Source organism: Echinops telfairi, unplaced genomic scaffold (assembly GCF_000313985.2).
Source record: "Echinops telfairi isolate 266 unplaced genomic scaffold, ASM31398v2 ScPeMD7_7467;HRSCAF=8505_1, whole genome shotgun sequence".
NCBI lineage: Eukaryota > Metazoa > Chordata > Mammalia > Afrosoricida > Tenrecidae > Echinops > Echinops telfairi.
The window spans coordinates 26,070,275-26,086,118 of NW_022111368.1; the positions used below are offsets into that span (position 1 = coordinate 26,070,275).

Here is a 15,844-nt window from a genome sequence, read left to right on the forward strand (position 1 = left end):
GTTGCTACACTGACCAATGTCTCCCTTCACCCATTTTTCTAAGTATATTCTCTTTTATTTAGATTATGTTAGTGTTCCAGAAGATATTGAAGATGTAAAAGAATGGGCATTTTTCATTCTGATAGACAAGTAGATCTTTGCTACAAGGGATTTTGAGTCTTGAAGGGTGGGTGGGATTTCTGTTACCCCTAAAAGGGCTAGCAGAGACTTACTAGACAAAAGGAATGGTGTGGAGCGAAGGATAAAGGCAGGGGGAAATCTATAGAGTAGATTGATGAAGACTAGAAGGGAGGGTATGTGTTGGAGTAAGGAGCTAAGTCTTGAAAGGCAGATTACCTAGAGCAGGAGTTTGCAAGCACTTCCTATAAAGAATCAGGCAATAAGTATTTTCAGTTTTGTAGACTTTACCATCAGTCTCTGTTACAACTCTTCAGCAAGTGCTCTGTCTCATACAACCCTTTCTACTTTTATTGCTAGCTTCTATAATTCATTGTAGCAGCCACACACAACTCACAGACAACATTCATGATTAAGGACTTGACAGCTAGAGTGACCAGGTTACAATTCAGGTTAGAAATAGTCAGGATATAGTTGTTCACACATGTTACAAAGTACCTTTAGGGCTGCTGTAAAATGCCCAGGGACATGCCACCCTCTGTAAGCCTCAACTTGAAGGCACCCAGCTCCAGATCCATGGGTCAGCATGCTCAGCTCCCTGAATTAAGTGCCCAGAAGATCCTACTTCAAAACCAGCCACCTGCCCCAAAGCACTCGGCTTTACTTGCTCTCTGGGCCTGGAAGTCCACCCCTCCATCTCGTGCTCTGGCTCCTGGTTCCACTGTTGCTCCTTCTCTACCACTCTTCTGGTGTCACAGGTCTCTTCTGGATCAAGGAGGTTCAATGTTAAGGGACCTCAAGGTTCAGAGAACGTGCTTCACTGTTGACTCATGCTGGTACTGCAGTCCCCCCATCCTACTTCTCAGAGGGATTATGTTATATGCTACAGGGTGGCAATCACAGTGAATCCTATTAATAAGCACTTAGAACTGAATTCTATCAGTATTTGCTCCCATCTTCTCTTACCCAACCCATCAGGCAAAGGTCGTTTGGTGGGAGATCAAAGATTCTGGCTAGTAGAGTTACAGGAAATAATTTTGTCCTCTTATGCCCCAGTTCACATAAGGGACTGGCGGTGTTTTCAGTGGGACTAAAAATAGGAACATGCAAAATAATAATAATAATAAGGAAGACTTGACAGGATCTGATTTGGGGAAGCTGAAGAGGGGATTGGAAGTAATTGAAGTTCTGTCTCAAGAACTTGGGACAGAGAATTATTAGTAGAAGAAGAGATACGAAGTTATTGCTGTTTAAGTTTGGTTTCAGAAAGCATAAAATGATGTGGTACTTTTGGATAGTGACTACCAGTAAGCCCTATGAAAGGTGGGATTAGAGTAGGGTTTGGGGTAAGAACTGAAAATGTAGGTGTAGAACTTATCGCTGCTAATCGTAAGGTCAGTAGTTCAAAACCATCAGCTACTCCATGGGAGAAAAATGAGGCTTTCTACTCTCTTAAATGGTTTCCGTATTAGAAACTCACAGGAGCAGTTCTACCCGGTCCTATGGGGTCTATATGAGTCAGAATTGACTCGGTGGCAGTGAGTTTGGTTTTTGGTTTGGAGTGCTTAAGGTCTCTAAATAAGAAAGCTGTGTGTAGAGGGGCCAGGAAGAACCTTTGAAAGAGGTAAAAGGGTGACCAAGAACTAGGGTAGCACAGTGTTACACAAGAACAAGATAAGAGAGAATTTTAAGTAGAAGGGTATTGAAAACAGTGTCAACTGTTATAGGAGTACAGGTATTGAGAAAAGTCCATTAGGTTTGGGGAGTAGAGAATATTAGTGGAAATCAAGAATACCGATCCTGCAGCATGATGGCTGAGGTAGGTTATACCGGAGTCGGGAATAGGCGGCTAAGGACTACAGGCAATTGGTACAGACTGTGGTACTCAAAAAAAAAAAAAAAGTTTTTCAAAGGAAGAAGAGACATAGGATAGAAATTGAGCAGCAGGATTGGCAATTTTCAAGATACAGGTGTCTTATATGAGATTAGAGGAGAAGTCAGTGAAGAGGGCCTCATTCAAGGTGAGATGGATAAATGTAATTGAGTTAAGAAGACCTTAGAATGAAAACCGTTCAGGAACCCAGGGATCCAGGCTTAGCTATGGAAACTGGGAAGTAATATATCTTCCTCCAAGGCTTGGACACAGGATAGATAGCCATAAAAAATGAAAGGAAGGAAGATACGGAGACTTATGCAGTAAAATATGATATGAAATAATATGCAGGAATAGGATAGATTTGGGACTTTAAAGGCAGTTCAAGTTTTATCAAGAACATGTTTTGTTGTCAGTATGAATTGGCGAAGTAGTCAGCATATGGGAATATCATATATATATTTATATGTATATAGAGAATAGAACATTATGATAATATTCATTAAACCAGGATTTTACTGGAGTTGTGCTGAATTCAAATTCATGCCATAAAATATAAATGCATATGCTATGTATTTTTTTAGTAAGGCAATTGCATTTTTGATGTGCTGGTTAATTTATATTAATATGTAACAATATTTAACAGTTCAGTGATCTTCACCTGGACAGTTATAAAACAGTTTATCTTGCAATGACTTCCTCAAAATTGGTATTTAATAAAAACGTTTGGCAACTGTATTGTAAAGTAAACTTTATGCACATAACATCATTTACATTTACACATGTAAACTTAATCGATAAAACCACACCATTACCCTGCTGCATGCATATTAACATAGGTTTGTCCTTTGGCTGGTTGAATTTAACTATATTTAAGTCTGTTTTAAAACTTATTAAAGCAGGACAGATCTTTGTATTTAATTAATAGGCACAGGAAGAAATTGCCCGACTTCGACGAGAAATGATGAAAAGCTGTAAGTCTCCCAAGTCAACCACAGCGCACGCTATCCTCCGGCGAGTGGAGACAGAAAGAGATGTAGCCTTCACTGATCTGCGAAGAATGACCACAGAACGAGATAGTCTGAGGGAAAGGCTGAAGGTTGGAAAGACAGTTTACCTCTAGGAACATATGTGAGATCTGTAGGCGGCTAAAATAAAGGCATTTTTTTTGTTTTTGTTTTTTAAACAGATTGCCCAGGAGACAGCATTTAATGAGAAGGCTCACTTGGAACAAAGGATAGAGGAGCTGGAATGCACAGTTCATAATGTAAAGAAAAATGAGTTTTACGCTTTGGTTTTCCTTTCCCCATTTGCTGTGTACAAAGAAGTTCTCCTTTTTTTCTTTTAAAGATAAAATATTTTGCAGTATTTGTAGTCCTAGAATATATAAGGTAATCTCTGGTGTGATGAGTCACTTTTTAACTTGTCTATTTCTATCTTAAAATGATAGTAGTCTTTTTTAGGTTATGTTTCCAAAATGTGTTTTTTAAAAGACAAACATTCGGAATCCAGACACAGGGGTTTTAGCTACTTTCTTATCTCCCTGTTTCATTCAAGATAATATTATCAGATATGGAGAAAATGGTTCATTCTCCTGAAGGCAAAGATAGAAGAGGGAAATAATGATGAAATAAAAATTAATGAAAATTTATATTTAAATTGAGGATAAATGTGAATCAATACCATTTAAAAAATCATTTTATTAGGGGCTCATACAACTCTTTTCACAATCTGTGCACACATCATTTGTGTCCAGCACATTCGTACATATGTTGCCATCATCATTCTCAAAACACCTGCTTTCCACTTGAGCCCTTGGTGTCAGCTCCTTGTTTTCTTCCCCTCCCCCTCCCCCTGAACCCTTGATAATTTATAAATTATTATTTTATCATATCTTACCCCATCCGACATCTCCTTCACCCACTTCTCTGCTGTCCGTCCCCCAGGGAGGAGGCCATATGTAGACCTTGTCCTCTGTTCCCCCTTTCTCCCTCACCTTCCCTCCACCCTCCCGCTATCACCACTCTCTCCACTGGTCCTGGGGGGTTCATCTGTCCTGGATTCCCTGTATTTCCACTTCCTATCTGTGCCAGTGTACATCCTCCGGTCCAGCCGGATATGTAAGGTAGAATTGGGATCATGACAGTGAGGGGGAGGAAGCATTTAAGAACTAGAGGAAAATTGTATGCTTCATCGTTGCTACACTGCACTCTGAATGGCTCGTTTCCTCCCCGCAGCCCTTCTGAAAGGGGTTGTCCAATTTCTCCCAGATGGGCCCTGGGTTCCCGCTCTGGGCCTCCCCCGCATTCACAATGCTATTATTATTATTATTATTATTATTATTATTTTTTGGTCTTTGATGCCTGATACCTGATCCCTTCGATACCTTGTCATCTCTCAAGCTGGTGTACTTCTTCCATGTGGGCTTTGTTGTTTCTCAGTATATAAAGAAGGGGCCATCAGTACCATTTTTAACTAACCATGGATTTGAGATGTTATGACTATAGATCGAGAGTTAAGGGAATTTTGCTTTTTGTTAATGAATTTGTACAGAAATGAATAGCTTTGACTATTCATCTATAATATATTATTACAAGTTTAAAAACTACAGTAGACGTTAGGAAAACAATACTCTTATTTTACATACTTCATTTGCTCATGTTAGACAACAAAGAAGAAATCAATTGTGAATGGACTCTGTGTGCTATAGTCAAATTGAACCAGATTGAAAAATGTAGACTGATATACCATGGTAGGTTGTGTAGAAAACTACTCGGTGATGTACCCTTGTTGGTACGACGCAGGCCTTTTGTCCATAAAGTTTCTTCCAGCATTCACATCTTACCCAGTCTTCTCATCATGTAGATCTTGCTATAAGTTACAGTTTGTGCAAAGTGATTCTGTCTCCCTTTTGAATGATTAACTAAGGCTCCTTCAGTGATGGCAGTAATGTTGTGATTTCACTTGCATAGCTTGATGACGAACGTATGGAGCAAATGTCCAACATGACTTTGATGAAGGATACCATAACCACTGTGGAGAAAGAAATGAAATCCTTAGCAAGAAAGGCAATGGACACCGAAAGTGAACTTGGCAGACAAAAAGCAGAGAATAATTCTTTGAGGTAAACCAAATTAACGTGGAGCTACTAATAGTTTAATAGTTCTGTTTAAAAAAAAATCAGTATATATATTTTGATGGAAATTAATGTATCTGTTAACCTCAATTTCTGGATTATTATGAGGCAGTTATAGACATCTCACATTTTCCTCAAGATCAATTATAGACTTATATACCACACTTAACTAGAAGTCAGATTTCTAGATACCTTAATCTTACATTTGCTAAAAGAAAAAGTAAAATGTTTCACTGAAATAGTTTTGCAGAGCCCTTCTGGGTACAAAGCATAGTTGACCTTAGTATTTGTTTATTGAACTCACCTTTATAAGTATAAATCTGTTCTAAGACTTGAACAAAGCACAGATTTGACAGTAAGGGGTGACTTAGAATATAATGAAAAACAGAAATGTAAGCATGCATTAAAACTTTTATTAATTGAATCCCAAGTGCTGTACTTAATTCTTTCTTCTGCCAGTTTGGTTAGTGCCACTTACAATCAATAAATCTATGGTATAAGATTCGGATGATCTTTATGAGTGGCTTGTGCATATGTTGTCATCATCATTTTCAAACATTATCTTTATACTTTAGCCCTTATTATCACCCACCCTCCCAGCCCAGGGAGCCCTTGATGAATTACATATTATTATTATTTTATTTTCATATCTTACACTATCTGCTATATCCCTTCACCCATGTTTCTGTTATTTATTCCCCTCGGGGTGGAGTTGGGTTATACATCCAACATTGCTATCGGTTCCCCCTTTCCCCAACCCCCCCATATAAGTTTTTTTATGTAATTGAATTTATCCTGTATAAAATCAACTTCACTTGATTATATATCGTAAGCTTTTCCTGTTGTCATTAGAAGTTTGTTGGAAGCATTTTTGTAAAATGTTCTAGTAGGTAGATGTAACATCTTTTTTACTTTATGTATACATATATATTTTAACAATTTTATTATTGTATAATTGACTGAACTTATTAAGCTGCACACATTTAAAGTGTAGAGGTTGATAAATTTTGACCTTTGACCTATGAAACCATCCCCACAATTAAGACAGTGGCAATATACCCAGCTTTCAGAAATGTCCTCATGTTCCTCTGTCATCGCTCCTCCTCACCCTTCACCACCCCTACCTGCCCATGGGTAACTAGACTCTGTTTTAAATGTTTCTATGGATTCTCTATCATTTCATTCACATGAAAATTATTCAGCATGGGTTCTTTGTCAGGTACAATTATTTTGAGATTCATTTATATTAGATTATTGTATATATCAATAGTTTGTTCTTTTTTTGGTAGCTTAGTATTCCATTCTATGGATAACTACAATAGACACTGGGTATTGCCAACACTTCATGACTTAAATAAAGCTTCTATGAACATATTTGTCTAACTATTTATTTCTCTTGGAAAAATACCTAACACTAGAACAGTGTGATGGGCATATATTTAACTTTTGAAAACAACTGTCTGTTTCCCAAAGTAGTTGTATTTCTTAATTTTAATTTGGACAAGCAATGTATGAATGTCCCAGTTGTTATATAGTTTTACTAAGACCTGGTATGGAGTATCTTTTTAATTGTAGTCATCTGAGTAGTTTTGAACTGTACTTTTAATTTTCACTTTCTTAAGACCTATGATTTTGCCCATGGTTATGTACCTACCTGCTGTCATTTACCTATTTGCCATCCACATATCTTCTTGTGAAATGTGTGTTCAAAACTTTTGTACATTTTTATTCAATTATCTTTCTAAGTTGTGAAAGTTCTGTCTATGTAAGTCCTGGGTGAGATATATATATATTTTCAGTTATTTTCTTTTAGTCTTTGACTTGCCTTTTTATTTTTATATTTTGACAGTATCTTCAATAGCAAAGTTTTAAATTTTGATGAAATACAATTTATTATTTTTAATTAAAATTTATTTAAAAGTTTTATTAAGTATTTTGTGGGTTCTTTTAGGAAGTGTTTGTCAGGTTGAAGATCACTCAGATTTCTCTCCTAACTTTTCTTCTAGAAATACTATAGTTTTAGCTCCTGCCTTTAAATCTTTGATCTATCACAAGTTAATTTTTGTATATGGTGCAAGGTACTATTTTGCATCTGGGTATCCAATTCTTCTAGCAACATTTGTTGAAAAGAGTTTCCCCACTGAACTGCCTTTGCACCTTTGTAGAAAGTCTGTTGTCCATGTATGTATAAGCTGTAACTCTTCCAATTAGGTAGTGATAGTTCACCAACTTTCATTAAAAAATTATGATGGCTATTTTAATTCCTCTGAATTTCATTTTAATTTCAGAATCAGCTTCATAACTTCTGCAAAAATATCCTTGGGAAGAAATGACAATATTGAGTCTTTCCACTCCTTGTATCTCTCTATTTAGGCCTTCTTTAATTTCTTTCAGCAGAATTTTGTAGCTTTTAGGCCTTAAATATGTTTTGTCATATTTATTCTTGTGTACTTCATAGTTTTTTGATGTGATTATAAGTGGAATTTAAAATTTTCACTTTCTTATTGTTTACTTTTTCAGTATTTTGTTGATTAACTTACATTTTTTTTCCTTTCCATGTAAACTTTTGAGTTAGCTTGCTGGGATCTTAAATGATGCTGCATTGAACCTATGGACAAAGTTAGAAAGAATTCACATCTTAACAATATTAAGTCTTTCAAACCATGAACATCAAATATCTCCATAGCTTCCATGATGTTTTTCATGAATATTTTGTAGTTTTCCACAAGTTGCAATCTTCTATGTATTGTGTTAGATTTATACCTAAGAGATTTTTCTTTCTTTCTTTTGATGTTATTTTAAATTTACTTATTGTATAATTTCAAATTCCAGTTTATATCCTACTATCTTGGGATGTCTTTGGAGTGAATACTTATGACCCTTCTTTCATTTCTGATGTTGGTAATTGGTGTCATATATATATATATTTTTTTTTCCCCAGAGTTAGGCTGGCAAAAGATTGATCAATTTTACTAGTCTTTCCAAACAACTAGCTTTAGAATTTATTGATTTCCCCCCCTAATTTCCTATTTCAGTGATTTCTCTGCTTTTTGTAATTTCTTATATTAAATTTATTTTAGGCTTAAATAGCTTTCCTTTCAACCATTTTCTAAGTTCAAAGCTTATTGAACTTAGATTTTTGATTTTAGATCTTTTTTATTTTTTAATGTGCACATAATAGTTTGCAATTTCCTGTAAGTTCTACTTATGTTGTAGGATATATATTTTGACAAATTTTACTTTCATTTAGTTTTAAAATATTTTTAATTTCTCTTAATACTTGTTCTTTGAACAGCATGTTATTGAGGCGTGTTTTATTTAATTTTTAAAAATTTGGGGTTTTCTATCTGTATTTCTGTTATTGGTTTCTAGTTTATTACAAAGTGCTCTACAAACATACTTTGTATTATTTATATTCTCTTTTTTCCATGAATTTTTATTATTTTTTTTGTTCTTTAAAAAAAATCATTTTATTAGGGGCTCATACAACTCTTATCACAATCCATACACACATGAATTGTGTAAAGCACATTTGTACATTCATTGCCCTCCTCATCATTCTCAAAACATTTCCTCTCCACTTAAGCCCCCGGCATTAGGTCCTCTATTTATATTCTTTTAAATTTGTTATAACTCAGTGTATTATCTGTCTTGATGAACAGTCCACATCAACTTGGGAAAAACATGTATTAAGCTGTTGCTTAATATAATATTATACAAATGTCAATTAGATCAAGCTGATTGATATTGTTTTCCCAGTCACCTGTAGCCTTACTGATTATCTGCCTGCTTAAATTATCATTATCTGAGAGATATTGAAGTTTTTTAAATGTAACAGTGGATTTCTCCATTCTTTATTTAATTATATTATTTTTTATTTCATGTATTTGACATTCTGTTGCTAGATGTATACATGTTTAAGACTGATATTTTCTTAAAGTGCTGACCCCCTTATCTTTTTTTAAATTTATTTTTTAATCATTTTATTAGGGGCTCATACAACTCTTATCACAATCCATACATACATCAGTTGTGTAAAGCACATTTGTACATTCATTGCCCTCACCCCTATCTTTTTTAATGCCCCCCTTTATCTCTAATATTTTCCATTTTCTGAAATTTCCTTGGTTTCAAAAGAATAAAAATGCTAGAGCTTTCTTTTGATTAGTATCACCAGGTGTTTTTGATTGCATTATGTACCCCCAAAAGATAGGTTGAAATCGTAACCTGGTGAATATGACTTCATGGAAATAGGATTTTTCTTGCAAATATTATCAGTTGAGTTAGCAAAGTCATATCAGAGTATGGTGGGTCTTAACCCTAGTTTCTTCAGAGTAGCATCGTATAAAAGAGGACAAACACAGTAACAGACTTATACGTAGGGGTAAGACAAATGGCATGTAATGATATATCTTCAAGAAAAGGAGTGCCAAGGATTGTCAACAGGCCCCCAGAGAGAGGCATGGAACAGTTCCTCTCCCAAAGCTTTTAGAAGAAATCAACATGGTCAAGACCTTGATTTGGAATTCTAACCCCCAGAACTTTGAGACAATCAATTTCTGATCTTTAGAGCCACTCACTCTGTAGTATTTTGTTACTGCAGACCTAGGAAACGTAGGATTTCTTACTGATAGTGGGTTGCTGCTGTAGCAAATTCCCAAAAAAGTAGAAGTGGTTTTGGAATTGGAAGTGTTTTCAGGTAAACTATCACTGCTGTTGAGTTGATTCTGACTCTTATTGACCCTGTAGGACATGGTAGAACAGCCTATTGATTTCTGAGACTATACCTCTTTACAGGAGTTAAAAGCCTCATCTTTCTCCCATGCAACAGCTGGTGGTTTTGAACTGCTGACCTTGTGGTTAGCAACCCAATAAGTACTATGTCACCAGGGCACCTGAGAGTTTTCAGGTAATAGTAAAAACTTAGCTTTCTTTTGAAGAGACTGCTAGTAGATTATGGACTTTTAGAGCACAGCTTCAAACTAGTTCAAAATGGTTCAATAATCATCATAGTAAAGGAGGGCTCTGTACGTGTTCTATTATAATTACCTGTGGTAATTTAACCCAAGTAGGAAACAAATGACTGTACCCCACTCATTAAAGATGGCAGTGCCACGCTGCTCTGAGTGTGTGTTGCTCCCAGAGTCCTGCCCATAATCCAGTCTTCTCTACCAGGGACTCCTGGAAGTTTCAGGACTTTGGAGAGCAGTATTATTGGCAGAACCCTGGAGGGGAACACACCTTCAGAGTGGTGTGGTCTATCACTTCCTTTAAGTAGAGAACTCCTGTTTGTCTCTTCTTGAGTCAAAAATATCACAGGCAACAGAGTTGGTTGCTGTGTGTTTAATTTGTTTGTTCAGCTGAGGAGATCTCTTTTAAAGTTACAGCATAGTTTCTCCTTGCTGCTATTAGTAAAATATAGTAAAACGATTGTTAAAGTAAAATATATATATATTTTAAAATTATATTGATTATATAAAAATTAGTAAAGGGATAAGGAATTAACTGTGTAAAATGAAACTTGAACTTAAAGATTTATAGAATTATCAGTTTACCCATATTGTGGAAATTAACAAAATATGCTTTGGTGAGGACCCCAAAAATGTAGTTATTCAATTATTTGCTAAAGATATTAGGTGTGTGACATGGATCCAATCATCTCAGCAGTTTACATGGAAGGTGACAGAGACAGGACGAAATGAAAGAAAATTCTTCAATTCCTGGAATTCTACAGGTAGGAAATGGCACAATAGAGCTGCTTACTTGACTGAGAACATCCTATCCTTCCAAGAAAATGAAAGGATTATATCAACGGCAATTCAGAGACTGGCAAGACTGCTGGTATGAGCACAGGGCCTTGGTTTCAGAGGGCAAAGCCACTGTATAGGTTTCAAAGGGTGGGGCCACCACCTCATTTCAAGGGAGTGAGACTACCACTCTAGTAGGGAATGGATAATGGGGCCACCACTCAAAGCAGAGTATGTAGCATCTGTGATCCCAAACTGAACATGTAAGGCTAGAAGAATGGGATTACCATTCAAAGCTGAGTACATAGGACTTGTGACCCAGGGGTCCTAGAGAACAAGGCTGTCGCCCAAAGCTGAGGGGTTGGGATTGACAGCCCCATAGGCCTGATAAGTGAGCTGATGGTTAGGGTCAAGGGTCACCCTCAGAATCCTGTGGGTGAGGCTTCTACTCAGAGTCATGGAAGCAGCCATTGGATGAAATTATTTTCAGGCTTTGAGATCAAATGAATGTTCTCTGCTGGGTTTCAGACTTGGTGACACCTGTGACCCCTTTTCTCTCTAATCTCTCCCTTTTGGAATAAGGCTGTCTACATTAGGTTTGTTTTGCCCATGAGAAGCAGATAACTTGTATTCTAGGTTCTATAGGTCTCCAGATAAGAATTTTATCTCTGGTTGGAACATATCCATTATCTCATATATTTCTGAATTAGATAATTCAGAAGATGGGATTTTAGATTTAGACCGGATGCTGGAGTGAGTTTAAGGTTTGGGGAAATTCACACCGGGAAAGACATGCGTTTTGACCAGAGGGTGTAGAGCGCTGCCCAGAAAGATGTGTTGAAGTCCTCACCCTTGCACTGATAAATATGACTTGGAGGAAATAAGATTTACCTGTATAGATTTTATCAGTTAACTTCGCCAAGACGTACAGGAATGTACTCATTGCTATCACGTCCATTTTAACCCGTGGTGATCCTGTGGGACAGTGTAGATTTGTCCCATGGATCTTCCAAGGCTGTCATATTTACAGAAGCTCATTGCATGTCTTTCCTGGCAGAGTGGCTGGTGGGTTTGAATCACTGACCTTTCAGTTAGCTGCTAAGTACGTTAAGTCCACTGCCCCACGATGGCTTCTCCTTACAGTGGAACTTAGTTCTATTTTTCCAAACTTTACATTGTCTTAACTGTCTGTCACTATATTTTGTTCTTTTCCATTAGAGCCTTTAATCAAAATTAAATTTTTTTACAATTTCCATGTCTATTTCCTCTCCAAGGGTGCTTCTAATTTCTCCCTCCACTCCCCTCCCTGCCACCCATCACACACCTTTTTTACCTTCCCCTTTTGATTTTGAGCTTCCCTAACACTGTTGGATAGAAATTGGACTGCTAACTGAAAGGTTAGTAGTTTAAACCCACCAGTTGCTTTGAGAGAGAAAGAAGAGGCTTTCTGCTCCTGTAAATATGTACAGCCTAGAAAACCTAGGTCGGATCACTTTAAATCAGAATCCACTTGATGGCAGTGGGTTTAAGTACCCTGCGAGGAATCCTGGTGGTGTCGTTGATTATATGTTGGGCTGCAAACTGCAATTATTTCACAATAATTACCATTCCTTTCCCCCTGTCAAAGCCAAAGGAAGATCTTTCTCAGATCCTCTCCATGATTAAACCTGAGCAGGGTTTCTATATGTAAGACCCACTAAAGTACTGAGGACACCTGACACTGCAGCTCTCAGATGTTTAGCTCCAATGGCTTCTGCTCCAAATAAGCAGATCTGGGCTATGAGTCAGTGGATTCCTGTCTTCGCAGCTTTGGGGGTGGCAGTTTGCCCTATGGCCGTAATTCTTTGATATGTGCAAGAAAAGTTATCTGTTTGCAATTTGTTCAGCTTTTTCTTCTAAGAATGGGAATGATACTATAAAGGCCTTTTGTAGTATGTATGCATATGCATGGGTTGGAACCAGAGGACCGACACTTGATTTTTATATACTGTTCTTCTCATTTTACTGATTTTAAAAAACAGTTTATTTCTACTTTTAAAGCTTTCAGTACACATTCCTATCATTTTCTTAAAAATCTTTATCAGTTTCTGTTACCTACCAAACTCTGAATCAGAACACATGTCTTACTATAATGTCTTTAACAGCATTAAATGTTATGTTGTGTTTCTTGTGTCGAGTTGGTGATCCCACCCCCAGATGGGACTGTTACAATACATACAGTTTTCATTGGTTGATCTTCAGGAGCAGAGAGCCAGAATTTTTTTCTGTCTTAGTAGAAATACTTTACCATAATCTTTTTTTGAGAGCATACCAAGACCCACACCTCCACTGATTGACAGACAAGTGGTGGTCGTGCTTGAGGTGATTATCTGGAAATCAAGCCCAATTTATTGATGAATTTGGAGAGACTTTATACTTTTTACATTGTTTGAGTCTTCTCATCTATGAACATTGTCTATCTCTCCATATATGTAGGACTTTAGTAATTTATCTCAATAATGTTTTATAAGTTTCTATGTACATGTCCACATTCCTGTTAATTAGCTATGTTGCTATCCAGAATTTTTTATACTTTTCAGATTTTTATTTAAAATTTGTTTTCTGTTTGTGGCTGGTATAAAGAAATGGAATTAATTGTTCTCATTTAGCTTGGTAGTTGTGGCAGTTACCTAATCTACTGTCAACTTGAGAGGAAGGGTGGAGTCTAGTCTGTCAATCAGGTCATAGCCAACAAGGCCTTGGTGTGGGCATGGCCATCTCCTGAGGATTCTGGGAACTCCTGTCTCCCTCCCTGGAGGCGGGACACAAGCTCTCCCTTTGAGACATTCCTGTTGACAAGCCACATGGAGCTATGCTGATGGAGCCAGAGCCCTGGAGCTGGAGGAACCACATGGAGACCCATACCATTGCTGAGATGCTACTACCACCACTGGATCCACAAGACATTCCACCCACTGGCCTGTATCTTGCTGCATTCAGTGTCATTGTATGTGTTGTCTGAGTCTGGAGAGGAATTTATAGATTGATATAGGACATATGGGCTAATATCAGACTTATGGATTTGATCTGAACTGGGTTGGGATGTTTTCTTTTTTTTTTTTTTGCTTTCATTTTTTTAAAAAACATTTTATTAGGGGCTCATACAACTGTTATCGCAATCCATACACACATCAATTGTGTAAAGCACATTTGTACATCATTCTCAAAACATTTTCTCTCCACTTAAAGTTTTCTTAATATACAATTACTCACTGATATAAAGCTTTTTTTTTTTAAGAAAATCATTTTATTGGGGGCTCATACAACTCTTATCACAATCCATACATTAATCCATTGTGTCAAGCACATTTGTACATTTGTTGCTATCATTCTCAAAGCGTAAATCTCGTTCTTATACACTTATAAGTGTCTATAAATTTGTTTCTCTAGTCAACCCAGACTAACACATAGTTGACATTTTTTTGCTAAATTATTATTACTTGTAGGTTTTTTCCATTTCTATATATATAAACATGACTTCTGTAAGTGATGCTAATTTTGTTTCTGCCTTCCTAATTCATTTATGCTTTATTTCTTTTTCCCACCCTGTTCCTTGCCTACACTGTTAGTTGAATTGTTCGATTGTTATTAGGTACCATCGAGTTGGTTCTGACTCATAGCAGCCCTATGAAAACAGAATGAAATACTCGCTGCGCCTGCGCCATCCTCAGTTGGTTGAGCCCATGGTTGCAGCTATGGGATCAGTTCATCTCTTTTTCCCGACTCTCTAGTAAGCATGAGGTTCCCTTCCAGATCACATGTCCAAGGCGTGAGACAGTCTTGCCGTCCTGGCTTCTAAGGAGTTTCTTGGCTGTACCTTTACAAGGCAGATTTGTTTGTCTTTCTGGCAGTGGATGGTGCTTTCAACATTCTTCACCAACACCACAGTTCAAATGCATGCGTTCTTCTCCTTATTTATTCACAGGCTTTCATATGCATGTGAGGTTATTGAAAATACCATGTTGACCAGTGAATGAGAATGTTAGTACACATTCTCATTTTGTTCTTGGTCTCAAACAGAAGGTTTTCATTTTTTAATTATTAAATATGATATTGATTACAAGTGTTTTTGCTAGATATGTGTATTAAAGTTAAGGAAATTCCTTTAAAATCCTAGCATGCTACCTTGAAAATGCCTGGATATTGAATTTGACCTGATATTTTTTTATTTATGCATTGCGATTTCCACATTATTTTTATCTTTTTTATTTTAATGTGTTGAATTACAGTGATTTTTAATTTTTTTTTGAATTAGAGTGATTTTACAACATTAAACTAACATAAATTAACTTAGACCAAATCTAAATTAAACAAGCATATTTTTAGTATAGTATATATTTATGTATTACTAGATTTAGTTAACTAGTATTTTGTTTACAGAATTTAGATCTATTTTTATCGTTGAGATTGACTGATAACTTGATCTTAAAAACATTTTGTTGCCTGCCTACCTCAGATTTTAGTATTAAGGTAATAAGAGATTTTTAGTATTTACTGCACTTTATTTTCTTTCATTTTATGGAAGTGTGTATGCAACACTTGAGTTATAGAACTTAGCGGTGAAGTCATTGGGTCTCACATTTTCTTTTAAGGAAGGCTTTATTCCAGTTATTTAGCAGATATAGGAACATTTCAAATTTTCTTATGTTAGTAATTATATTTTTAAGCATTTGTCCTTTTGTCTGCATTTTTTTTAATTAGCAAAATTTTGTTTAAAATAACTTGTCAATATGTTAATGTACAAAGAACCTATTATGATTTCATCTTTTTAAAAAATCATTTTATTGGGGGCTCGTACAACTCTTAAAACAATCCATCCATCCATCCATTGTGTCAAGCATATCTGTACATTTGTTGCCATCATTATCATTATTCTCAAAACATTCGCTTTCTACTTGAGCCCTTGGTATCAGCTCCTCATTTTACCACTCC

General features: G+C 36.3%; 1 protein-coding gene across 5 annotated transcripts in view; it reads left to right on the forward strand.

Moving 5' to 3' along the window:
• TSGA10 (testis specific 10) overlaps positions 1 to 15,844 on the forward strand; it is a 132,666-nt gene that overhangs the window by 50,491 nt on the left and 66,331 nt on the right. For all 5 annotated transcript variants that reach the window (XM_045283956.1, XM_045283957.1, XM_045283959.1 and 2 more), the window contains 3 exons: positions 2,919 to 3,089; positions 3,180 to 3,257; positions 4,963 to 5,114. In XM_045283956.1, coding sequence (XP_045139891.1) covers positions 2,919 to 3,089; positions 3,180 to 3,257; positions 4,963 to 5,114 — 401 coding nt within the window. The remainder of the gene's footprint in view (positions 1 to 2,918; positions 3,090 to 3,179; positions 3,258 to 4,962; positions 5,115 to 15,844) is intronic.